Source organism: Cydia fagiglandana, chromosome 1 (assembly GCF_963556715.1).
Source record: "Cydia fagiglandana chromosome 1, ilCydFagi1.1, whole genome shotgun sequence".
Classification (NCBI taxonomy): Eukaryota; Metazoa; Arthropoda; class Insecta; order Lepidoptera; family Tortricidae; genus Cydia; species Cydia fagiglandana.
The window spans coordinates 13,396,651-13,424,400 of NC_085932.1; the positions used below are offsets into that span (position 1 = coordinate 13,396,651).

The window sequence follows — 27,750 nt, forward strand, 5'->3', positions numbered from 1 at the left end:
TATCTAAAAAATAAATAAATAAAGACTGGTCGGATGATGCTCTTGTACACAAGGCCCTTTAGCTTCACTGGTATCCTGGGGTCGAAGAGGACACCGGTTACTTCTCGCCATTTTGCCCAAGCAGCGCTAATTCAGGCTTGGACGTCGTGATCGATTTCACCCGATTGGTGCAGCATGAACCCAAGGTATTTTAATTTATTCGTTTTCACGACAAATTCGTCTCCTACCTTTATGGGATCAGGGTCCGTGCTGCCACATGCCATGTACTCGGTCTTCGCAACATTTAGTTTTAGACCGTCGTTTTCTAGCACACCCTTCCATTGGTTCATTTTATGCTCCAGTTTCTGTTTGTCCTCATCTGTAAGTGCAATGTCGTCAGCGTACATGATAAGCCATGGAGATGGTTCGTGGACTTTCGCTGAAACTGTTGTCTAGCACTACGCTGAACAGAAAAGGACTCAGGGCTGAGCCTTGGTGAACACCAACTGTGATCGGGAATGGGTGAGTAGAGTATCGCCAACGGTGGTCCTTACTATGGATTCTGAGTTGTGGTACATGTCTCGAATCATGTCAACATAGGTTTGTTTATTACCAGATTACCTGGCACGGTACGCAGTCAAAAGCCTTTCGTAGATTCAGAAAAGCCATATGCAAGGGCTTTTTGTTTCTCTGTAGGCTTCGACTAGCATTCTTAGGGCAAAAATGGGATCTATAGTGCCACAGTCAGGACGAAACCCATACTGACATTCCGAGACAGTGCACTCTTGCCAGAGCCTTGAGTCGATTACGCGCTCGAAGAGTTTCATGGTGTGACACATGACCTTAATACCGCGGTAGCTTCCACAGTCCTGTACACTACCTTTGCCTTTATAAATTGGTGTTATAATGCTCAATCTATATGAGTTGGGCATCTTGCGTCTGATGAGGATGCGATTAAAAAGGTCGGTAAGTATGATCACACCACGAGGACCTATCGCCTTCCACACTTCAATAGGTATGTCGTCAGGGCCCACGGCCCTTTCGGTTTTTCATGTTGCGAAGGCAATTTTGTACCTCGTCTGGTATAATAGGGGCAACAAGTCCAAGATTAGGGGGCAGTTCCGGAGGAGACACATTTGCGTGTTGCGTGTTCAGTAACTCGTTAAAGTAGCTACGCCACCTCTCGAATAACTTTGCAGTTAGATACTTTGCTGATTTGGCTCCTTCTTATAAATAAATAAATATTATAGGACATTCTTACACAGATTGACTAAGTCCCACAGTAAGCTCAAGAAGGCTTGTACAAATACTTAAATACATAGAAAACACCCATGACTCAGTCACTCATGACTTATGAGTAGGTAATCTATCTGGGTGGAGTGTAACCCACTCGTGTAGGTTATGAGGTGCTCAGGTTTCTCTTGGAAGAAATTATTCAATTACCTTTATTTACCGACATTTCGACACAGGTTTCACTGGTCATGGTCGCGGCTAACTGATGTCCCATTAAAAAGCAAGTAAATAAGTTAGTTAGTACTGTAAGTTTTAAATATTATATCACTGAAGATAGTCGTCTTTTTTAGATGTGATGTGACCATAACAATTTAGGTTTTTTTTTGTTTTTATTTACGTAGTGGGTGAAATATGCTTCTTTCTCGCGTTCAATGCTTAAGGTAACCAGATTTCTCAGCTGTTTATAATAGTTTTTATGCTTGTCTAAATTAGAATTATGCGCTCTTTTAAATGCTTCATCACGAAGTAACATCATGAATTTGATATTATCAGTTATCCATGGACATATTTCGTCTGCAATACGTTTGCGTCTTAGAGGGCTGTTCTTATCAAATATTGCAAGAAGAAAACGATTAAACATTGAAACCATGTTATTTACATAACTTTCTTCGAGTTTCTTATGCCGCGGGGTCCAAACTATATAGGATTCCAGAGTTATTATGTCAATATATTTTAAGTTTCTAGTCATTAATGTGGTATTATCTATGAAAAGGGACCTTATTGTCGATGGCGCTTACGACACTAACATCGATGAGCACAAAACGTAGTAGTTTAAAATTGGAGATTCTGGCCCATTTTAGTTATTTTGATTTCCAATTTAGCAATAAAGTTTCTTTGATTACTGGAACATTAAATGTTTCTGTCTATACAATGCGGAGGTCAATTTATGTTATGTGACGCTGATGAACTGATCAGTCATCGGGTTTAACGGTCCCTTTGTAGTTTTTTTATAAATAACTCATAAACGGTGACCTGTAGCAAAAATGTTCTGATACATAAGTAATCGTATTTGCCGAACGTGTGGGTGCGCACTGACAATCACCACCAACTTCTGTGGCTGGGAACACCCCAAACGTTGCTGGTGGACGCGGTGCTGCAGCGAGCGTGCGTCCACGCCCACTTGTAGTACGACTTGCCCGCCGAGGTCCTCGCACCGATTTATTGAAAGCTGCGCGTATTCGCCGTGCAGTCGACACTTCGGACTTTGGTCTGCCGGGTAATCCGAGCAGGTTTTACGTTAATGAACGGTTAACGAAACAAAACAGATCGCTTTTTTACCAGACCCGACAAGAGTGTAAGCGGCTAAACTGGCAATATCACTGAACGAGAGACGGGCGAATATACGCTCGTCGTAATAAGGATTCTGCCGTACGACGCATTAAGTCGGAAATAGACATCAAACAGGTTTTTACCAGTGTAATTGTTGGCTAAATATTTTGAATAAATATATTGACAAAAACCAAATTAGAAAAATTATATGCTTCAGCGAATGTTGCCGGATGTTTTATGGTTTTTCATCTATCTCTCATTCTATCATCATCTAGTTATAAAGTCGTAGCCATACATTGTAGTATCCGTAAATCCTGTAGCATAATAATTTTCGCCTCTTTAATGAATACCGATATATATATTACCCATGCTCATTAGGGTGGAGTGAAAGTGGCCAAAATTTTTTTTTTCTTTTTTTCAAATTTCCTGTATTATTAATCGATGATCCTAAGTAAAACCTCTGTTCATACCAAAAATCAGACGTCTAGGACTTAATCTTCAGGTGGCGCACCTTGAAGGTAGTTTACAAAAAACTTTAATTTTTACGCTTAAGTGGCTCCCACTATTCGAAGTCGATTCACGATTTAACTTTATAAACGCGGTGTTTTTAATTGTATCGAAGTGTCATCTCGTATATGAATCGGTTTTATTCGAAGTAAATACAATTAATTGCTTGTGGCGAAGAAGTGAAAATTGAAAGTAAAGTGTTACAAAATGCCAAAAACTCGAAAAGATTTGAGGTGTCCTGTGTTTGGCGATCCACAAAAATTAAGTGGTAATATGTTGCCGACGTATAGTGATGTGATTAAATATTACTTATGGCACAGAAACTATCTACTCGAGTTGAATAATGGAAAAGATCCTTCAGTCAAATATATTTGTGAAATAATTGCTACCGATATCGAAAATATATGGGCTAAAGCATCTATCCCTACAATTAGTCATCAACAAGTTGTCGCAAGATTGATTGTGTATTACAACAAGTATAAAGGTGTAAAAAAACTGCGTAATGACTCCAAAAAGCAAAGCGTTTATGAAGATTCTCTGAAAAGTTATTTGATATCGCAACATGTAAATGTATATCCAGAGAAGTACCTATGCAAATGTGTAACTAAAGTGCCTGTTGCTGAAGAATTATTCTTGCAAGACCAACGAACTGATCGCAAAATGTATATAGGGACTGTTGACAAGGTCAGTGCTGGAACTGTCAGACGTCCAAATTATATTTGAAGCAGATGAAGAAGTACTAGGAGCACACATGGATTTTTGCACAAACTGGTCATACTTTCGCTTCCTAATTTCGCCTCGCTGGATAGATTGGGTCATCACCTTGTCAACAGTCCCTATATACATTTTGCGATCAGTTCGTTGGTCTTGCAAGAATAATTCTTCAGCAACAGGCACTTTAGTTACACATTTGCATAGGTACTTCTCTGGATATACATTTACATGTTGCGATATCAAATAACTTTTCAGAGAATCTTCATAAAAGGTTTGTTTTTTGGAGTCATTACGCAGTTTTTTTACACCTTTATACTTGTTGTAATACACAATCAATCTTGCGACAACTTGTTGATGACTAATTGTAGGGATAGATGCTTTAGCCCATATATTTTCGATATCGGTAGCAATTATTTCACAAATATCTTTGACTGAAGGATCTTTTCCATTATTCAACTCGAGTAGATAGTTTCTGTGCCATAAGTAATATTTAATCACATCACTATACGTCGGCAACATATTACCACTTAATTTTTGTGGATCGCGAAACACAGGACACCTCATATCTTTTCGAGTTTTTGGCATTTTGTAACACTTTACTTTCAATTTTCACTTCTTTGCCACAAGCAATTAATTGTATTTACTTCAAATAAAACCGATTCATATACGAGATGAAGATGACACTTCGATACAATTAAAAACACCGCGTTTATAAAGTTAAATCGTGAATCGACTTCGAATAGTGGGAGCCACTTAAGCGTAAAAATTAAAGATTTTTGTAAACTACCTTCAAGGTGCGCCACCTGAAGATTAAGTCCTAGACGTCTGATTTTTGGTATGGACAGAGGTTTTACTTAGGATCATCGATTAATGATACAGGAAATTTGAAAAAAAGAAAAAAGAAATTTTTGGTTACTTTCACTCCACCCTAATGCTCATTGAACAATCTTAAGATAGCGAGTGGTTGATAGTTCTTCAAAATAGCGGTCCGACTCCGTATGTATACAAAAGAAATGTCAAAGAGTAATTGTTTGAAGTTTGGTTTGCTAAATGTGAGATCCCTAAACACAGGTCGAGATGAACTTCTGGGGTTGGTTCTGCGGCACAAACTGGACATTCTGGCTCTTAATGAAACATGGATAAAGAAAGGCGCCGAAAAAACCGCACCGTGCCTACCTGGCTACGTATTAAAGCTCGTTCCGCGATCCGACAATAGAAGCGGTGGCGGTGTAGGTTTTTACGTGCGACGAGGTTTAAAGGTACGAGTGTGCGCACACCCTGAATCTGCGTTAGAGCAGATGTGGCTTGAGGTTACGTTGCCGGGAGCGCGATTATTGGCACGGTGTATAGACCACCCTCGTTAACACTTACAGAAAAAATATTTGACGCACTGAGCGAATCTATAAACTTCTTTTCAGTCTGTAACTTCACATTTCTCTTTACTTTTCTCTTTGTTGATTTAATGCAAACCCAATCGGTCAGCTCACGTAAACTTTTGTCGTTTATTAACCAACATAATATGAAACAATTAGTAAGGAGCCTCTAGAGGAACTGGGTAGAGTGAGTAAAACACCGTTGACTGGTAATCTTAGACTGATTTATTCAAACATACCTAAGTGTTTTATACATCTTGTTATCTTTACGACACACACAATATCTCAACTGAATTAACGCGTGCTCAAATCCATATCAAGTTATCGACACGCGTTGATAACATTTTGCTGACCGCCATAGTACTCCCCCCAGTCCCCCCTTAGTCAACCGATAGGGTTGACGACCAGGTACTTCGTAGGAGCTGTCCTGAACAAGATTATGATTATAATTTCACTTCCACGACATTATAACTTCAATCACGGTTTCGCGACCGTGAACTTGAAAATAACGCTGACAAAACACATTCCGTCCCGTGCTGTGTTGATAATTCCCGCGCGCGTCGAGTGCCGCGCATTCTGCTTACCTACGTGCATTTCTGAGCGTGGCTTGAAAACAATCAGTCACATTATATTATTAGCTGATGACATGACTTCTTTTAATTTATTTGCAATATGGCGTGAATTCCCTTGAATATGCTCCTTTTGCGTTGGGACAGTCTTTACCGTCGAACTTTCCTAAAACTTGTCGTTCTCGGATGAAACGGAGACGTGCCATAATGTCTTCTTCGTCTGGGCGGACGTTAGAAGAGTGCAGCCAGGGTGCTCAGAGCCATTGTGGCGAGCGAAAATGCTCCCAGCCGACAAGGCGAGCGTAGAGGGCGACGACTAGTAGGGGCGCTGCGTAGAGTAGTCCGTCGCTATTAGGTTTGCTGCGTGCCACATCAGGATTAATCAGGATCCTCTTGCCATAGAGCGTTGCATGATGCTTGATGTCTCGGTGGGTCATGTCACGCTCTTTAAAATTATCTCTTCTTGCTTTTAACGACATTCTGTGGTCCAAGTATCCGGAAACCGGAATATAATGGAAGGTACCGCTGTTCTCCCGCCATGTTACTTGCAGTGTCGGTGATGTCACGTGATGGAAGGGTGGCGAAATCAAATTGAGGCGAGATCACTTTGTCAGTCCTTCTCGACCAGCAATTGAGAGTCGCAATCACTTACTTCCGAGTCTTCTTCACTAGAGCTCTTCGTGTAGACATCTCAGTAGGTGCGTGTTCCTTCGGCGGTTACCACTATAAGGAAAGTGGCAACCGTGCACGTTGGTCCCCGTAGGGACCCCACTCGGGGTCACCACTCTAGAGGAACTGGGTAGAGTGAGTAAAGACACCGTTGACTGGTAATCTTAGACTGATTTATTCAAACATACCTAAGTGTTTTATACATCTTGTTATCTTTACGACACACACAATATCTCAACTGAATCAACGCGTGCTCAAATCCATACCAAGTTATCGACACGCGTTGATAACATTTTGCTGACCGCCATAGAGCCCAACACGCGTTTCCGATACGTCTCAATCGCTACTAGACTTGGTTATAACTGATTCCTCTAATCGGTTCAGCGACCCGGAAATACATCACAACCCACTTCTAAGCGATCATGCTCTTGTTACAACAAATATAAGTATTAGGAAAATCAAAATTCCCCCGCGGTATTCAATTACTAGAAACTTAAAAGATATTGACATAATAACTCTGGAATCCTATATAGTTTGGACCCCGTGGCATAAGAAACTCGAAGAAAGTTATGTAAATAACATGGTTTCAATGTTTAATCGTTTTCTTCTTGCAATATTTGATAAGAACAGCCCTCTAAGACGCAAACGTATTACAGACGAAATATGTCCATGGATAACTGATAATATCAAATTCATGATGTTACTTCGTGATGAATCATTTAAAAGAGCGCATAATTCTAATTTAGACAAGCATAAAAACTATTATAAACAGCTGAGAAATCTGGTTACCTTAAGCATTGAACGCGAGAAAGAAGCATATTTCACCCACTACGTAAATAAAAACAAAAAAAAACCTAAATTGTTATGGTCACATCACATCTAAAAAAGACGACTATCTTCAGTGATATAATATTTAAAACTTACAGTACCAACTAACTTATTTACTTGCTTTTTAATGGGACATCAGTTAGCCGCGACCATGACCAGTGAAACCTGTGTCGAAATGTCGGTAAATAAAGGTAATTGAATAATTTCTTCCAAGAGAAACCTGAGCACCTCATAACCTACACGAGTGGGTTACACTCCACGCAGATAGACTACCTACTCATAAGTCATGAGTGACTGAGTCATGGGTGTTTTCTATGTATTTAAGTATTTGTACAAGCCTTCTTGAGCTTACTGTGGGACTTAGTCAATCTGTGTAAGAATGTCCTATAATATTTATCCCACCAAAAACATTCTGTAAAAAACTAGCCAAGTCTCGATGGAGCTGCTTGTTTATCTCTAAAAAGTAATGAAATCTAGACAAAGTCGTGCCAAGTCTAAGGTTCCTTACTGCGATTTCTTTATTATTATAGTTAATGTTGTGTGACTTGGCCGTTGAAGGGTACACAAGGGTACAAAACCAGGTGCTCCATGACACCATTGCACCAATCTGTCGCCAGAACCGCTACCCATTGACGATGGAAAATTGCCACTTGGAAGACGTTGATTCAATAACCAGTCAATTGTAGGCTTGATAAAGCTGCTAAATTTCAATAATACTTATGTATGGGCGAGCCTGAAACAAACCCTTCTTTTTGGTGCAATGGCAGATTGGTGCACTGGTGTCATGGAGCACCTGGTTTTGTACCCTTGTGTACCCTTCAACGGCCAAGTCACACAACATTAACTATAATAATAAAGAAATCGCAGTAAGGAACCTTAGACTTGGCACGACTTTGTCTAGATTTCATTACTTTTTAGAGATAAACAAGCAGCTCCATCGAGACTTGGCTAGTTTTTTACAGAATGTTTTTGGTGGGATTTCACTTCTTTTTGTAGTGAAAGCGTTGCGAGACTTGCACCTTTTTACATGTAATGTTTTTGATGGGATCTCATCTCTTTTTGTAGGCAGTCTTTCTTTTCGGGTACTCATACTCGTACCCTTACTATGTATACACATATCATAACTAAACATATCTTCATTCATACTCACATCGTACATCGTAGTGTACCTTTACTTTACTTTACCTACTATTTGTAGGAACTGCAACAGTAACTTTGTAATATCATATATTTATATGGGATTACAAACTTACTTATGCAGTTCTTAGATCTTTAAAACGTGACTGATATTGCAATATTTTTAAGTTTTCCCTTTATGTGGCCATTAAACCATAACGCTGTACCAAATTTCAGCTCTCTGAGTTTATGGGAAGTACTAGTTCTATTCTGATGATCATGAGTGAGTTTCATAAATGCGAAACTTTGCTTTCGCTTAATTTCGGAACTAAATGACCTACAGACTTGAAATTTTGGATTTTAAGTATGTGATTATAGCTTACTGGATGACCAAAATTTCTGCGTTCTGGTCTTATCCAGAGGTTCTCAAATAGGGGCCTGAAAATGCGGCGAAATGGTTCCAGTAAAGGATGGTACGGCAGTGCTTGCTTCGCGCTCGACTTGGCGGGGGCACTGCCGTGCCCCCCGATTTATTTATAAGAAGGAGCCAAATCAGCAAAGTATCTAACTGCAAAGTTATTCGAGAGGTGGCGTAGCTACTTTAACGAGTTACTGAACACGCAACACGCAAATGTGTCTCCTCCGGAACTGCCCCCTAATCTTGGACTTGTTGCCCCTATTATACCAGACGAGGTACAAAATTGCCTTCGCAACATGAAAAACCGAAAGGGCCGTGGGCCCTGACGACATACCTATTGAAGTGTGGAAGGCGATAGGTCCTCGTGGTGTGATCATACTTACCGACCTTTTTAATCGCATCCTCATCAGACGCAAGATGCCCAACTCATATAGATTGAGCATTATAACACCAATTTATAAAGGCAAAGGTAGTGTACAGGACTGTGGAAGCTACCGCGGTATTAAGGTCATGTGTCACACCATGAAACTCTTCGAGCGCGTAATCGACTCAAGGCTCTGACAAGAGTGCACTGTCTCGGAATGTCAGTATGGGTTTCGTCCTGACTGTGGCACTATAGATCCCATTTTTGCCCTAAGAATGCTAGTCGAAGCCTACAGAGAAAAGAAAAAGCCCTTGCATATGGCTTTTCTGAATCTACGAAAGGCTTTTGACTGCGTACCGTGCCAGGTAATCTGGTAATAAACAAACCTATGTTGACATGATTCGAGACATGTACCACAACTCAGAATCCATAGTAAGGACCACCGTTGGCGATACTCTACTCACCCATTCCCGATCACAGTTGGTGTTCACCAAGGCTCAGCCCTGAGTCCTTTTCTGTTCAGCGTAGTGCTAGACAACAGTTTCAGCGAAAGTCCACGAACCATCTCCATGGCTTATCATGTACGCTGACGACATTGCACTTACAGATGAGGACAAACAGAAACTGGAGCATAAAATGAACCAATGGAAGGGTGTGCTAGAAAACGACGGTCTAAAACTAAATGTTGCGAAGACCGAGTACATGGCATGTGGCGGCACGGACCCTGATCCCATAAAGGTAGGAGACGAATTTGTCGTGAAAACGAATAAATTAAAATACCTTGGGTTCATGCTGCACCAATCGGGTGAAATCGATCACGACGTCCAAGCCTGAATTAGCGCTGCTTGGGCAAAATGGCGAGAAGTAACCGGTGTCCTCTTCGACCCCAGGATACCAGTGAAGCTAAAGGGCCTTGTGTACAAGAGCATCATCCGACCAGTCTTTATTTATTTATTTTTTAGATATTTAATTCAGGCAACAAGGCCCATATTACAAATACCAACTATATGGTAGCGAGACCTGGCCTATCCTCGGAAGGCATGTCCAGCAGCTTCACGTCACGGAGATGAAGATGTTGCGATGGATGTGTGGCGTTACGCGACTAGATTGCATACGTAACGAACACATCCGTGGCAGCCTCGGAATCCGTGACGTAGTGGATAAGCTGCAGGAAAGTCGCCTCCGATGGTATGGCCATATACGCCGTAGACCGGTGGATTACGTCGGAAATAGATGCCTTAACCTCACTGTCCAAGGCCCTAGATCACGCGGCCGTAGTAGGCTTAAGAAGCGCTGGCTAGACGTCGTGATAACGGACATGGAAGAGAACAATCTCATACCAGAGGATGCTGAAGACCGGACGCTAGCTAAAACGCTAGGTTGAAGAAGAAGAAGATTGATCCTAGCGAAAAACTGTACAGAATACTTAATGTAGAAAATTTTATGTAGATTACTTATGTATCAGAACATTTTTTTGTACAAGCCACCGTTTACGAGTTATTTATAAAAACTATTGACAATTGATCATAATTAACTTTCCACCTTAAATATTTTTTTAAATATTGAACCTAGCGAAAAAGTGTATAGAATATTTAATGTAGACAATTTGATGTAGATTACTTATGTATCAGAACATTTTTTGCTACAAGTCACCGTATACGAGTTATTTATAAAAAAAACTACAAAGGGACATTAAACCCAATGACTGATCAGTTCATCAGTGTCACATAACATAAATTGACCTCCGCATTGGATAGACAGCAACATTGAATGATTCAGTAATCAAAGAAACTTAATTGCTGAATTGGAAATCAAAATAACTAAAAAAGGGCCAGAATCTCCAATTTTCTACTACTACGTTTTGTGCTCATCGATGTTAGTGTCGTAAGCGCCATCGACAATAAGGTCCCTTTTCATAGATAATACCACATATTTGGAAGCAGTTCGGTTCTGTAAAGTTTAGTTCTAGTTTCTAACCTAATAATAGCCACTTTTCAGTTACCAGTTTATTTATCTGAGTGAGGGTAGCATAGAAGTTCGGTTCTCTATGTAAGGGACGCAGTTTAAACCTAAGTTAACCCAGTACCCCAGTAGGTAATGATTTTATAAAGTTTTTGTGATTAAACATTTATGGCATTCGTTGTATTCGGCATACATAATGTAAGCAATCAATTAATGTTTTTCGATTAATATTTTATAATATGGCTTTTTGTCAGTTAAATGCTTTGTCAAATTATGAGTTATTTAAATAAACAGTGTTTTATAAATAAAGGTATGTAGGCATAATAATTTTGCCAAACGTTGTTTGTAAACTAAATGCTTGTCAAATTGTTGTTTGTGAAATGATTTTTCACCATCACCAATAGATAGACGTACCTACCAATCACCAATAGATAAAAATAAATCAATTAACCGGTCAAAAATAGCCAAAGGGCCGATTTTTGAATTTCGACCGCTCGATTTCGTGTATTTCGTTCAATAATATTATCAGACAGAGAAACAAATATGGTGATGTAAATATGTTAACGGAACGAATGTATTTATAATTAATAAAGCGTTCGACTCTTTCTATGACTTCTAATTAAATTAACCAATTTAGTTTGAGCAACTCGACAGCGCGGCATTAAATTTTTTGCTTTGCTTCATTCAATACAATGTATTCAACAACCAGCGTCGTAAGGTAGTACAAACACCTCGGTTCAATTGAATAATATCTACAAATTACGCTGCAGAACAGCTGTTCGCATTAGTCAGCGACGCATGCTCGTATGGCCACGCTGCACGCTGCATGGTCAAGTGAAAAACTGTGTCAGTGCGAACAGTTGTTGCGCCTACGTCAGTGCCGTCATGTTTCATACACACATAGGTTCAAGGGGAGCCGGCCAGCAAGGCGGTCTCTATTTATAGTGTCTCGCATCTATTTCACTGTTAGCCCGCAGTGCAGAAATGTCCGGAGACGCGAACGTCCAAAAACAAGCGCGGAAGCACCGAAAAACGCGCGAGAAATTGCGACCGCGCCGGCGCGTCCTCACGTCTACAATGTTCGGTGATCAATCGATTCTACATATCCAATATACCCGCCTCTGATAATCAGATCTGGCCAACTGACGCAAATTAAATCCGAGTACTCATTAGACGATGCAATTACGCGCAATCACGGCACGCGAGCTTATGCAACCGTTTTCAACACCGCCTGTTTGTTACAGTGTCGTATTCAGTAATCATTTTACAGTGTATGAAAGTGACCGAGTGTCTGTGATACTAGTTTCCTAGTTAAAATATGCCATTTTTGTGTTCCTAATATATTTTATTATTTACCAGCTGAAAAACAAATATGACATTGAAACTATTTTAACGAGAATGCGGGTGAAACGCTTTTCCTGGCGACGCGCCAAAATTAATACTGAACAGCTGACTGTAAATAAACAAGTGTTTGCTGATAAAAACGTAACGTGTTATTGACAAACCATCAAGAAAATTATCACCATGTCCGAAGAAAAAGACGGTGATCATAGCGACGTTCCCATAATAGATGATAATGTAATTCGAATTCAGCTGAGAAAGCCCTGCCATCAAAAATGGGAATTACGGACGCGAAATCTGTCTCCTGCGATCAGATTTCCTACGATACAACTTTTTGATAGTGAAGGAAATCTCCTCGTGGAGACAAATGATGAAAACGTTTCCATAAAGACTTGCGAAGAGCTTTCTGTAAGGGGAAGCCAGTCGTTGCGAGAGAAAGATTTCAAACATTACATTGGCAAGAACTCGATTAGGAAACATAATTCTGTCGCTGGAGACAAAATTTATACAAGAGTATTTCGTACGCCTGTCGTAATTAATGATCATGTTGAGAGAGGTAATAAACGTTACGTAATACGAAATTGCGGCGGTGTAACAAACATTCCAAGTAAACTCACATTAAACACGAACTTTTCTAATTTGCAAATAAATAGCCTCGAAACCACCCCTTTCCAGTCCGAAGGCGCTAGTGAAGTTAGCAGTTACAAAAGTTCTGACAACGAAAGCTTTATCGATGACACGAAGCCAATATCGAATGAAACCGAAACCAAGTCAATATTGAAAATGAATGGCATAACTTCAACAGAAAGTTTGTCTGAATTTTCAATGGATGCAAAAAAGAACGATTCTGAAATTGAAATGGGCACAATGCTTCATAAATCCCAGTCATTGAAAGATGCCATTCAAAGAGGTTCCACAAAAGAGCATAAAAATGACACTTTGGCGCGTTCCAAATCTGGAGTTTTGTATAATGGGCCTAACAATAAGGTATCGTTCCTGAACACTTACTTAAAAAGCTTACCCTCGCGGTCCAGATCTAATCCGGATTGGTTTGCTGTACACTGGCGAAAAACAATGAAATCTTCACTAAATTCTCCCGAAGCATTAAAGAACCACGACTCACCCGAGTTTCTTTTACGAAAATCACGTCTTCAAAAAATACGGGATAACACATCAGAGAACGGATTCATCAATATTCCCACGGACGCGGCGACGGCTTGTGAAATGAATAAACGCCTAAAAATGTACAGACGTGGCTTATCAGAAATCGAACCACGGAATCATTTAGAGAGTGTGACCATGAGACAGCGGAGCCACTCCGTGTCGGAAAACTCGCGGATTGTCCGCACTTCGTCGTCCGAAAGTGTGGACGAAGCCGACATGGTGCTTAGCCGCCTGAAGAGGAGAATACTCAAGAATAAGTTGAGAGAGAAAAAGCGAAGCCTTGGTTCTAAGTACCTTTTCAGTAAGTGCTTCAATTTAGTTAGTAATATGAGGCTTTCCCATTATCATTGAAATGGATATCACATAACATAATTTGTCGCATGTTACCTTTAAATAATATAAAGATTTGGATTATCGCTCATAGATGTATCTGATTGATAAAAAAAAATAGTACCTCTCATTGGAAAATGAGTCAGGATTCAACTAGTTTTACTAAATAAGGTAATTGCACCTAATAAGGCCCAGCTTTAAAGCTTGCTCACTTTCAAAATTTCATACTTTTATAAGTGTAAATGAGTTTAAATTTCTCGCCTATGTTTGGTTAGTATCATAGACAAAATTGCAAGTTCATATCAAAAATGAAAAAAATAAATTAAAAGTGGGCCTTATTAGGCGCAAGTACCTTATATCTGCATAGTTTTAAACGCCTAAGTAGAGGGTAATCAACGTTTACTACCTACTAAAATGACACAACGTGTTTTCCTTCCTCACCTATAGGTACCTACTATCCAAGCCCCTGTTACTCATATATTATCCTAAAAGGGCGTGATACTCCCAACATTTCCCACCAATAAACGCACTGCGATTTAACACGCAAAGTTGTACAATTCATGATTTATATCATATTAGTCATACCTACTTTTTAAAATGTTACGAAATGTACAATTTGGAGACAAAATAACATATAAGAGTTCAGTATTATAGGTAAGATTAGGAAGAGAACATTAAATTAGAACATGTATGCTAATTCGTTTGGTATTATGTGTTCTGCATATAAATGTGAAAAAGTGATATAATAATAACTATAAGCATTGGTAAAGTTAGACCAGGGGGGACAGTCGTATTTATACGACTATAAAGCCCTTTATTCGAAATAGGGCTATCTATATTAGGTACTTAACGGTAAACTGATTTTTTGGCATTATTAACTTATAGAAAATATATTTAAATGTATATACATATATATATTTATAGAAAATATTTCTTCAATTAAACCTTTTAAACAACAGTCATGGAACTTGAATTTCTAATATACTTATACAAATTACAGGAATCATTATTAGAATACCATTAGGCACCGGCAAAAACGTTAAGGAAAAGAATAACAGTCTATTCATACTCGTAACCTTTTCACCCTGTCGCGGTAGAAGATTGAAGGAAAGATAGGAAATTTCAGGGAAGTGCCGAGTTATGGTAATGATGTTCTCCATTGTCAGATGATTTATATAGCTTTTGCCTAAACACGTAAGAAAAACATGTGATACACAAATACACAGAGTTTTTCCTTTCAGGTAAATCTGAATCTATTGATTACAGAAAACTTGCAACTTGCTTGCTTTTTACAGAAAGCAAAAAATTATTATATTTATTATTTTGGGATTCCGGTAAATTATTTTGGATTTTGGGTTCCGTAATTTATCGACAGGAAGTGTATAGAATATATATTAATCGTAATTTATTTACTTAATTTACAGGTTAATTTTAATTTTGATTTAAATATCTATAGACTGCATATGAATGCGAAACAAGTACACTAGGTATCAACAAATGTAGGGTGACTTGTTCATCAGTTAACCACCATTAACATTTCGAGCGGTGATGTCTTGCAAATTTTAAGTTAAAATAAATTAAAATATTGCGAACAGTAACCGATAGACTAAAACTGCATTCAAGAAATTGTAATTTTCCTCATAGTTTTGACATTATTGTGCTTTATTAAAATGGATTTTGGCTAATAGTGCTCACTCTAATGCACAGTATTAACCAAGGGGTGTTCTTAGTTCAAGTTGTACACATTCAATCACTAATGTAAATGTTTTTAATTATTTAAAAATAATAAGTCTCACAAATTTAATAACGCAGTTTTCATTAATTACAAAGATGTATAATACTAACAAATATGAAAGAAAATATTATACAATTAGAATAGCTAATAGTAGTAACAATAAGTACAATCGACGTCAAATATATGTTTACACTTTTGCACCTTTATGCCTTTGTAATAAGGCGAAAAATGTAAACATATCCTTCGACATCGACTGTACATAAATGTTATTTTCCATATAAGAAGGAAAGCGCCATCTATAATCAACGTAAAGAAACATCTCGGAGCCCACGCTGTTCCTTCACCACTCTTCACTAAGTTTGTATACCAAAAGAGCAACGTATTACTGCGCCCTCTTACGGAGAATGTACTTAACTACGAAGTCAGCCTTTTACGGTTAGGAGTTTATGGAAACCACCGTATCGTGCGGAATAGCGTTACGAGAGTGTATCACATAAAAACACTGAATTCTCTTTGATAATAACTAAACACATTGGTTGGGAAAACCACGCAGAACAAAGAGATTTATTTGCGTACAAATTAGTTATACCTTGTGTACAGATTAGTTGTGAAACTCGTGAGTTTATTAGTAGTAATCTTCTTGCTAAGATGAGCCACAGATTATTTCATTGCAAATAATATTTTTGTTACAATACGTATTTCTAATGTAAAAGTTTGTAATTTATATCCTGAAATAAAACATTGGCTTCTGGGAGATATGGGAGTTTAAATTAACTTCAAGAGTGTTAAGGGAGTAGATTCAAAAATATGTGAACGTTGTGGCTTCAGGCATAAGCGTAGTAATAGTATCGAATAAAAAGCATGCTAGCGTGGGGCCTAGAACCTAAACTATTCTACAGTGAAAGAAGGCCTGGAACAGTACCTACCTACCTTAACATATAGCAGTGGGAAGCCAGCTCTGCTATGATCACATCCGTAATAAATACCTAGATGTCCAAAACGTAAACTAAGTATAGTGCTCGTTCAATATCACCGCCGCCTGCGTGCCAAATGCCAATTCCAATGTGAGACACTAATACTACTCGAATTCAGTTTATTACTAGTTACATATTAAATTTACGTTATAAGGTCCACTGTGATATAGGTACTTACCTACGACTTGATATTATTAAATAAATGATGTCGTCACTAGTTCCTGCCTTTCCTGCTGGAAAAGATAGCACTCATAGTTGTACAGTAAATAAATTGAATTTCTCAAAGGAAAGAAGTTTGATATTTTTCTTCGTGCCAACGAGAAGTCGGGAAATGAAAACGCTGAAATTCGATTTTCCTTGCGCGCCGCGACTGGCCGCGAGTTGATGAGAGAATGTTTGGTGATGAAAAGTTATATCGTAAAGTTATCGTTTGGAAATTTAAAAATACAGAATACGGGTAGGTACATATCTAAGTATGTACATATAATCATCAATTCATCACGAAGACTACGACAGGTAAAAAAAAAAACCGGGCAAGTGCGAGTCGGACTCGCGCACGAAGGGTTCCGTACCACAATGCAAAAAAAAAAAACAAAAAAGCAAAATAAAAAACGGTCACCCATCCAAGTACTGACCCCTCCCGACGTTGCTTAACTTTGGTCAAAAATCACGTTTGTTGTATGGGAGCCCCATTTAAATCTTTATTTTATTCTGTTTTTAGTATTTATTGTTATAGCGGCAACAGAAATACATCATCTGTGAAAATTTCAACTGTCTAGCTATCACGGTTCGTGAGATACAGCCTGGTGACAGACGGACGGACGGACGGACGGACGGACAGCGAAGTCTTAGTAATAGGGTCCCGTTTTACCCTTTGGGTACGGAACCCTAACAATAAATCAAACTGGATATTTCTAGTCATTCATATATAACAAATAACAATAAAAAAATATTAAGCCTGACAAAGTGCTAATAGATCAATCGCAGTGCCGGGCCGTGCTTCATCGCCATCCCCCATGATCAAAAACTAGTGAGAGCCGAGAAAGACAAGTCCAATAATACCTCACGACGAGATAAAAGTCATGTGTGATGTTGATTCTCGATCATTACCCGATAGTCGTTTCAGCGAAGAGTCTCGATTGTGGATGGTGTCTCAAGGTGTGCCTTGAATAACATAATTAGATTAATTAGATTTCGTTAGATGATTGATGGCTCAAGGATCAGACGCAGAAGGCGGTTAGTCTTAGAAACGTGGCCGATAGTCAGTCGGTTCCTCTCTCTGCGGCCCTGACCACCGCCAGCTTGGGTTTTGCACCGCTGCTGGCGCCAGCCTAGGTTAGGTTTTTATATTATAATGTGTTTATTATGTATTTTGTAGGTATTGTTATTGTAAGTCCCAATATTATAAATAACCTAGCCTAAGAAAGAAAATAACAAATAAAAACCTAAATGAATACTTATTTCTCCAACCAATGGCTCCGCCTGTAAAAGCAACATTGATTCCTAAATTATGTTGTGAAAATAAACCAAAATACATTACATTGTGGGCGTATGTAATATGTAGGTATGTAGGAGAGTTGATAAGAGCCTGGTTAGAACGCCTAACGGGTAGCTACACAATTTTACACAATAGACTTTTTTCCTTTGATTCCATAAATCTAAGTAATGACTTCCTCAGTTTTTAGCGTTCCTTGGTGTTATGGTCGGTAATAGCCAGTAATAGGTTTAATAGAATAATAACTAAAACTCAAACACGCGTAGGATTTTTTTAAATCGTTTTGGAGGCAAAGTTATTCAACTTTTTCAATTTGTAATTCTATTTTATTGGATTTATTGTGCGTTGTTGTTTGTGTTATTTAACATAAGTTCCGACGAAAATTTGAAATGAATGGTACTACCTACGAAATTGTAAGCAAAAGCAGAATTGATTTAAACAGTCATATTAAATTAATTATTTTGTGAATTTTATGACTATATATGTGTTGCAAAAATAAATGAAGGTAGCAATTACGTACACAGTCAAACAAATCATTTTTATTATTAAATGCATATTGAATCCTAACTGGGCAGATCTTTTATTGCTCAGTCATTGAAGCAGGATATTGGTAAAACCATCCAAGGTTTTTTTTTATTTCTGGCTTGATCCACTCATCGTAATAAACGGAACCCATCATCAACGTGCCTGTTCTGCTTGCCGCCCAAGCCGCCTCCTCGAGCCATCGAAGGCGAAAACTGAGAAAAAAGTGACATTCGCGCGAGGAATCTTTGGCCGCGTGCCAGCTCTGTCGCCCGCCGCGTCTGCACTTAGCTATCTAGGGATTTAACTTGGATGTTTTAACTTGATCTTATTCTTATATAAAATATATTTGATAATATATGGTCATATTGGTCATTGAAGCCTTAATTGTATTTTTTTAACAGCACCCACTCCAAAGGCAATGGAGGTGCGTCTTTGTTGATCACTTTGTCTTACTCTCTTTCTTTCAATCTATGTAGGTACCTACCTATAGTAATGGCGGTAGATTTTTGTATCCACGTTTTTCTTCCATTAGCCCTACTAACGACGTCGTTTACGGATACTTTAAAACTCACTCTCATTCATCATCATACCTACTCGTACCTATCCTATTCTGCTGTTTTTCTTCTGCCAAACTGCAGGACACTTAAAACCTGTACAAATAGGGTTTATTGATTTAAATGTTTTTTTTATCCTAATATGAAAGAAAATCTTTCATCAGTACTTCCTTTGTTCTGGGGTTGCCATTTTCTTCCAGCTTGTTTTGAAATTTGAATCTTTTAGTGCCAAATCTGCAACGTAGTCGGTTGTGATCTCGTTTTTACTAATACCGTATGGTGGGCATACCGTCGCAGCGCGCATTTTGTTGACGATGTCGCGCATACCCAGGATTCCTCGCACTTACTGGCTAACTGCGAATCTTATTGACTCATAACGCTGCACGCACATTCACCTCAGACACCTCAGTAGATACCGTATTTACAGTGGGAACTTGTATAGTATAATAGTAGATATAGCAGTCTTTGGATCACCGCCCACGTTCCTCCAACCATAACACCGGAATTATAAAAAAGCTACAGCCTAAGTATGGCTCCATTATCATATTCTTCTCGTTTTCTCGGCTTTTTACCAGGGCTCATGGGAGCTTGGGGTTCTTTTGGCAACTAATCCCAACAATGGTCTAGGCAAAATCATACATGAGAACATGAGACCCACAGCCTTTTATTGGATTTGTAGATCAACATTTTAGGTTTGTGCAGTATCGTTGCTGAATGTTGTTTTGTTTGTTACTGTATATGTAACTTTATATTATAAAATATTTACTACTTATCCAGATAAGGTAAATAAGGTAATGTCCAGGGTAAAGAGTTAGAGAACTTTTTATTCAGCTGAAAACATTTTTACAGATTTTCACCTAGGATCATAGAGCCGAGTAGAAATACCTACCTGCATTAATGTCTAAACGAACCAAGATACCAGCAAAATATAAAAGGACCTAGGGTATTTAACTGTACAGCAGGTATTGAACTGTTGGCATAAAAACATAACACGGCATTGCGTCTTAAAATTAAATAAAAAAACCGGTGGGTAAAAATAAAAATTACCGCTACTAGGGGTCAAGGTCGTTGTTTGCAGTGTTTCGTGCCCGGGCAAGTGTCACAACTGTCACAGCTTGGAAACATCGGAATAAGTTTCTTGAGTTTATCTTTATACGATTAGTTATGATATGCAAGGTTGGAAATATGTACGGTTTAGGAGTTTTTTTATTATTTTTAGCGTAATTTGAGCGTAATTCAAACAGTAACACATGGGCTGAGGCATGCGCAGTGGCTGCGAGGCGAGTCAATATCCCCTCTCTGGGGCGCCGCCGCCATGTCGCTCCTTTTGGGACGCGAGCGTAAAAGGGCATAAAGACGAATATGGTTATAAAAACAATAAGACAAAAAAGTTTATTTGAGATGGAAAGCATTTTAAATTTTTTAAACCTTAATCAGGGGTAGGGACTCCTATACCGCCATCGTCGTATCGGTAAAAGTTTAAAAAAACTTAATGGTGATTTTGCCGGGAACAAAATGTTAGGCAACTTGCTAATCCAATCAGTCAAACACATGCTGGTTTAAAGAAAGCAAAAATAGGAACTTTAGATATCTGACACATTTGATCTATCTGAGCCGGATTGCATACTAAAATACTAGGTACTACTATTAGCTTGTATTATATTATGCAACAGGCCCCTGGTGTGGTCACACTAGTCACAGAACCTCTACTTATCAACTTATTTCGGCAATGTCAGCATGTAAGCAGTTAAATTAGGTAACAAGACCAATTAGGACATGTTCAGGGCAATAGATGCATTTCGAAAACTACCTACACATTAAAATAAATTTATTTAGGCAGGTACTTACTTATTTCTACGTACCTGAGTAGTTGTAACATGTTTGACGAGTTATATATATTATATATATGCCTAAAATAAATAAGTAGGTACTTAATTGTTAAGGACGGGTTATAATGTTATATAAAAAAAATACCAAAAAATAGGCCTCAATTTAAGTTACGTCTTTATTCGATGGAGCGTCATTAGTTGCCAGTCCGGCCGCTAGAGTGGATCTGCCAGCCAGCTGGCTGGTTTGACAGTCGCCACTCGGCGCGCGTCGACCGGTCCGCAAGCCGGCAGCGCGTTCTCTGCACACGTGCATTTAAATGCTTTTCAATTAACCTATCAACTTTTAAAACTTAAAAAGTTCACGGTTTGGAGCATCCGGACAGTGTGTTTATTTAAAAGATTTCTTTATTTTGGAACGTTTCTAGTTTGTGTTCAGTTTAGTTTTGTGGTATGTGAATTTGGTTGTAAGTGCGCGGTAGAATTTGTTTTGGTATTTTTGGTTTTGTTTTTATAAGTTTTGGAACGCGCTGAAGTCTAGGACGATAGTGAAGGTAATACATTATTATTATTAATTACTTGTCGTGGCTGTGCTTATATTAGCTAAGTTAGATATACTAAATAATGAATAATGAATAATGAATAATGATTTATTGGTAATATAGTTATTTACACGTCATAGTAGGTACATTATGATATTATACAAGGTTGTAAACACATTTAAACTTATACTTATTTACATAGCATAATTTTAACTTAACATATTATTAAATAACTTTAGTTTCCATTTTGCCTTTTTTTATTTCCTAATTTATGATTGGGCCAATGACTTGTAGTCGGAGAAAAAATCATCTATTTTATAACAAGCTAATTGTATTAATATAGCCTTTAGTTTCCTAACAAACATCTTATCGGTTGGTGTTTGTTTTATATTGTCATTCAATGTGTTATATAGTTTTATCCCGAGTACGTCCAGGGTTTTTTTTGACTTGGCGAGCCGGCGCGGGGGCACCCGCAGTTGGTTACGCCTGCGCGTCACAGTGCCCGTCATCTGCCCGTTGGTAGGCAGCCAGGCAAGATTCCGTCTTGTGTATTTACATGCTTCAAGTATATATACACTAGGCAACGTTAATATTTCGAATTTAATGAACAATTCCTTCGCCGGGTGGTCTTGAGGTTTTTGTGCCATTATGCGGAGTGCACGTTTTTGTAACTTAAATATTTTATCGCGATCTGCAGCAGTACCCCATAGGTCCACTCCATATATTAGTATGGAGTGGAAATATCCAAAGTACGCTTTTTTCAGGTTCTCCTCAGAGAGGCTATGGGTCAATCTGGATAACGCATAACACGCCGAGGAGAGCCTATTACAAGTATTTTCTATATGGGCTGACCATGATAGTCCTGAGTCTATAATAAATCCTAAGTACTTGACCTCGTTAACCTGCGGCACAGGAATGTCATTCATGAATATATCGAGTTTATCGTTTGTATTTTTTCTAAGTTGGAAGTGTACTACATTTGTTTTCTCAATATTAAGTAGCATGCCATTCACAGAAAACCAGTTAGAAATATCTTGTAAGGTTCGAGCTAGTTTAGTTTTTAAGGCAGCGAAATTATCAGCTGATGTTATAATGCAGGTATCGTCTGCGAACATGACGTATTCTGAGTCATCAGAGGCAGAGGTGATATCATTCACAAGAATCAAAAACAGGGTATTCCCCATCGATGAGCCCTGTGGGACGGCACTTGAGCCTATTTCCTCTAGGTTAGATTTACACGAATTTACAAAGGTACTTTGTTTACGATCTGCCAAAAAGGATTTAATTGTTTTTAAAAAGCTACCATTTACACCGTACCGTGACAGCTTTTCAATCAGTAGTGCGTGGTCCACGGTCTCGAAGGCGCGCGACAGGTCGCAGAATGTGGCTGCGACCTGTCGCCCGCCCTCCAGGTGGCCCATCACGCGCCGCGTCAGGTCACGCGCCGCGTCCACCGTGCCCCGCGCCGGCTGGTATGCATACTGTTGGGGGTTAATAAGTTTGTTTTCATTAAAATATTTCATTAACTGCATGCTCAATAGCCGCTCTAATACTTTAGAAACAATAGGTATCATGGAAATGGGCCTATAGCATTTAAGTGCGTCCATGTCACCCTTTCCTTTATATATTGGTTGCACCTTTACTATTTTCAGAGGGTTTGGGTATACTCCACTGTTAACGCACTGATTAAATAAATTAAGTAGGATAGACACAGCAGTCGGGGGATAGTAATCTAAAACGTGTGTTGACATGTCATTAACGTCCATAGAAGGCTTCCTTTTTATGTTTTTAATAGCGCTTAAGATATCACTAATAGTAAATAAGTCGAACGTAAACACGGGCACCACTGGAGTGAGAAGGTACTTATTAAGGAAATCAAGCGCATCGTGAGTACACGGGTTGTTATTTAGCTTACTCGCATGAATATAGTACCGGTTGAGTCGAGCAGCTGCGTCAGCTGATCGCTCGGTCTCGCAGGTACCAGCTGATCGGCTCACCAGTACATCCAGAGGACCGGTTTTATTATTTTTATTTCGACATGTTTCAGACGCAATGACGTTCCACACACTCTTACACATATTTTGTTTACTTTTCGATATTTGATTATTAAGGTAATCCTTGCGGACCAGTTTTAAAGTGTAAACATAAGTATTTTCAAGATTTTGTAGGTTGTCTAATAAACTATCATTGTTAGGGTTAGAACAGATTTTAAGTTTTAATTGTTTGATTTCTCGTTTAATGCCACGTACAACGTCATTGGCCCATTCATTTACATGTTTTTTAATGTGTTGTTTTTTAAGGGGAAAGTTAATGTCGAAACAATGTTTAAAGACGTTGAGAACTTTTTCAAGTTTTTTACTAGGACAGATATTTACCAACAAAATCTTATCCCAGTCATACAGTTCTAAATACTGGCAAAAGTTATAAATACATTGATTTGAGAATGTCCGTTTTAATAAAATATCATTTTGTTCGACCTTATTACACATATTAATTATGATGTTTACATAGTGATGGTCCGATAATTGTAATTTGTTACATGTTATATTAATTATGTCAGATTTAGGTAAATTAGTATATGCATGATCAATACAGGTTTCGGAATGGGTTGTTACTCTAGTAGCAGATGTTATTATTTGTTTGTAACCAAATTGTTTCAATATAATATTTAATTCTTTAATATTATTACATTTTTGAAAGTAGTCAAGGTTCATATCTCCCAATATGAGTACTTTATAGTTCTGAAAAATTGGTAAACTAAGTAATTCGTTTAATTTGGTAAAATATAGAAGTACATTACCCTTAGGTTGTCTGTAGATACATGCAATCACAAGGTCCAAACCGACACATTCCACAGCGCACACTTCGAATTCCATCTCCACACACAAAGACAATACTTCCTTCCGTTCAATTGTTAAGATGTCACGTCGGGCATAAATACATGCTCCTCCTCCCATCCTTGTCGGTCTGCAGTAGTGGGCACGGAGACTGTAGTTCATTACGTTGACTGAAGACAGTTCGTTGGATTTAAGCCATAGTTCAGTTAAACAGAGTACATCAACCCTATCTCGCAGCTGGAGTTCAGCTTCTAATTGATATGTTTTGTTGCTAAGTCGGTTTATGTTTTGATGAAGAACCGATATTGCTCGTGCTGTCGGTGCCGGTATCCGTGGTTCATGTTGGGGTAGGCCGCTGTTTGGTTGGTGATCTTCTCTGTCTTGGGTGTAGAAAGGGTTTCCATTCCGAGATAGTTGTGTTCAGTGGCCAAGCAGTTGTCTCGAGGAAGTCGTCGTAGGCAGAAGATGGAATGCCTATTTTATATGATTTGTAGGTATCATGTCTCGATTTAATTTCTTCTACGCTATATTGGTGTTTGTTATTTACGCCCTTGAGATGACATATGATGCTTTCAGGTGTTGAATCGACGCTAAAGTGGCATCCGTGCAAATATTTTGAGATTTCAACTCCGATCAGGGAAGTGTTTGTGGCGGTGCCTTTTATGACGGTTGTTTTGAAAGGCCGCCTTTTTGATTGCACCCGCGTCCATGGTTTTTCTTGGGGATCTTGAGAATCTTGAGTGATTAACACATCATTAATGTCATCGTTGGGCTCCGTCACGTCCAATTGAGAGGGAGTGTTCACTGTCACATTTTGGTTATTATTTGTTTGGCTGGCGGAGGCGTCGGGTTGTTTACTATATATCGGTTGTGTACTATACTTAGTTATGCGCCTAAACTGGAGCTAAATACCTACCAATTTATTTGCTGGTATTACTCATTCCCTTATTCAATCCGAATAGGCACTTGGTTAATCTCAATGAAGATGAAGTAAATGATGCCGGTGTGAATAAAAGAGCATCGTAAGAAGAAAGTGACGTTTTGCGTGGGTTGCATAATAATTTGGATATCTAATAAGAGCATTTATGTCCCACCTCCGCTGGTAGATTCCAATGTGAATGGCAAGTGTTCCTTAGGACTCTCAAAATAACGTGTCAGCTGCATCGATGAAACTGCTTCTTCAACCCTGTATGTATAACTACGATTGAAAGCAGCTTATAGTCTGTATCTTTAGATATTTAAATAAGAGTAGGTAAACAAAATCTACCCTCAAATTACTTCATAAGCCAGTTGAGGGTAGATGAAAACATTACGTGATCAAATAATGTAGGTTGAAGTCAGTTCGTTCACTGACAGACCCAGGTGGTTTTGTATTTGGTTGGTTAATCAATAAATGTTATAACTAAAAAATGTACAAAAATCGAAAATGTACAAATTGTTTGTTTACTGTTATTTAAATACCTAAAGATAGAGACTATAGTTTTGGTTATCTTGCCCCTCTTTCTCCCACAAAACAATATCGGACGTTGACGGACAGATTCACGGATGAAACAGCGTTCCTAATCCGGGTGTACCTGCCCTGCTTGCCTTTCACAAGGTCCGGCACCCGAGACTACAGTTCCGTTGAGCGGGACTAGTTGTGTATTTGAAATTGGAGATATTGATATGGAGTTGAAGCCAGATTATTTTATACTGAGATTAAAATTAAATTATCACTAGACTTCGAAAAGGAGGAAGTTCCTCAATTCGTGGGCATCTTTATTTTCTTTGTTTTCTTTATGTTCGATGGTCCCCGATTTCTCGAAGACGGCTGGTCCGAATGAAAAAACTTGTTTGTCTTAACAGTGCAGCATACCTGTCTACTCCTTTTCGATGATGGAAATGGAAAACACCGTGAGGAAACTTGCACACATTGACGAAGAAATTCAAAGGTGTAGGTATGTGAAGCTCAACCCACTTTGGGTCAGCACTCTCTCGTGAATGGATGCCTGGTGGTCATCAGAGGGATGTAAAGATCATTTTGTTAAATGTTCAGTTGGTTCCATTGCTATCATGTCAGGATCTGATGATGGAAAATTTAAGGTACCAAAAGACATTATTTAAAGAGAATTCAGGCTTCATTAAGTAGGTACCTAAGTTCCAAGGGGTTCCGATGTATATGATGCTCCGCCACTGGTTCCCTTTATCAAAAGGTATAATTCGTATCTCTAGTTAGATAATTAATGACAGTTTATACCCCTTATTGAAGTTTTTAGTAAAATTAGTTTTACATTAGAAAAAACTCGCGAAGTACAGTCACCCGCAATAAAATATTACACAACGAAGGCCGCAAAAATATCTGACACGATCCTATTTGTAGAGCCATAAGAGCGCGTCACATATTTTTGCGGCCTTCGAAGCCTAACATATTATTGCAGGTGACTGTACCAAACCAACGTTGAAAGTACTTGGAACTTGGGAGAACATTCAAACCGCGCTGGGAAGATAAGTAGGTAGCAAAGTGGACTCAGCCGAGTTCGCTAAGTACTAGAAAGAATCTAAGTAGGTAGCTTGTACTTAATGACCAATTAGTAAGAAACCAGCAACGAAAAAGCTCAGACTAGCTCGCTAACTGTAACTAAGATTAGAAAAACTTGTAACTCTTGTAAGTATCCTCGGAGAAAGGATTTAAGTAATTTTACATCTTAAAGTGTAATTGCTATATCTTGGACTATCTTGGAGGGAATCACTAGATAATAGACATAAAATTAGATAGATACTTTATAGCTACACAACATACAAAACGGCTATTGAGCAATGAGAAATTTTGTTCAAAACGCGTTGCAAAAGGTACCTGGCACAAAAATCGTTCACCCAAAGGCAGCAGGTAGAAAATCTTGTCTTAAGTCAACATGCGACGCCAACCCGCGCAATGCGGATAAAGCGGGGACAAAAGCGTTATTATCGTCGGGCCAAAATAAATATTGAGCCCAAGTGGACAGGACACTATTTTTGTTAATATTGCCTATCGAATAATCTGTCAGTTTTAACCTGTATTTTATTCAATAGTAAATGTATTCCCAAGGTTTTTTTTACAACTCACTGGCCAATCTCTTTTCTAATAGGGTAATGCGAGTCGTTACCCTCTGTTCTGTGTGAAATTTGCCAGGACCGCTCCTCTGGATATACCTACATACATAATATTTATAATCGGGTACAAGAAGTTTTGTCTAAAGAGCTTGTTGCACCTTCCTAAATTTAGTTGCTAACGAGAGGGACGCCGCTATATGTACGTGAGACTCAATAGATGTTTCATCTCCATGTCACTTATTTATGCGTCCCTGTAGTCAGTTACTAAATTCAGGAAGGTGTAACAAGCTCTTAAGG

At 38.6% G+C, this 27,750-nt stretch overlaps 1 protein-coding gene across 1 annotated transcript in view; it reads left to right on the forward strand.

The window, feature by feature from the left end:
- The first annotated feature begins 11,803 nt into the window (after nt 1–11,803).
- The window catches only part of LOC134664728 (uncharacterized), a 115,534-nt gene continuing 99,587 nt past the window's right edge, over nt 11,804–27,750 (forward strand). The window contains exon 1 of the mRNA XM_063521478.1: nt 11,804–13,867. Within this exon, the coding sequence (XP_063377548.1) occupies nt 12,586–13,867 (1,282 nt within the window). The 5' untranslated portion in view covers nt 11,804–12,585. The remainder of the gene's footprint in view (nt 13,868–27,750) is intronic.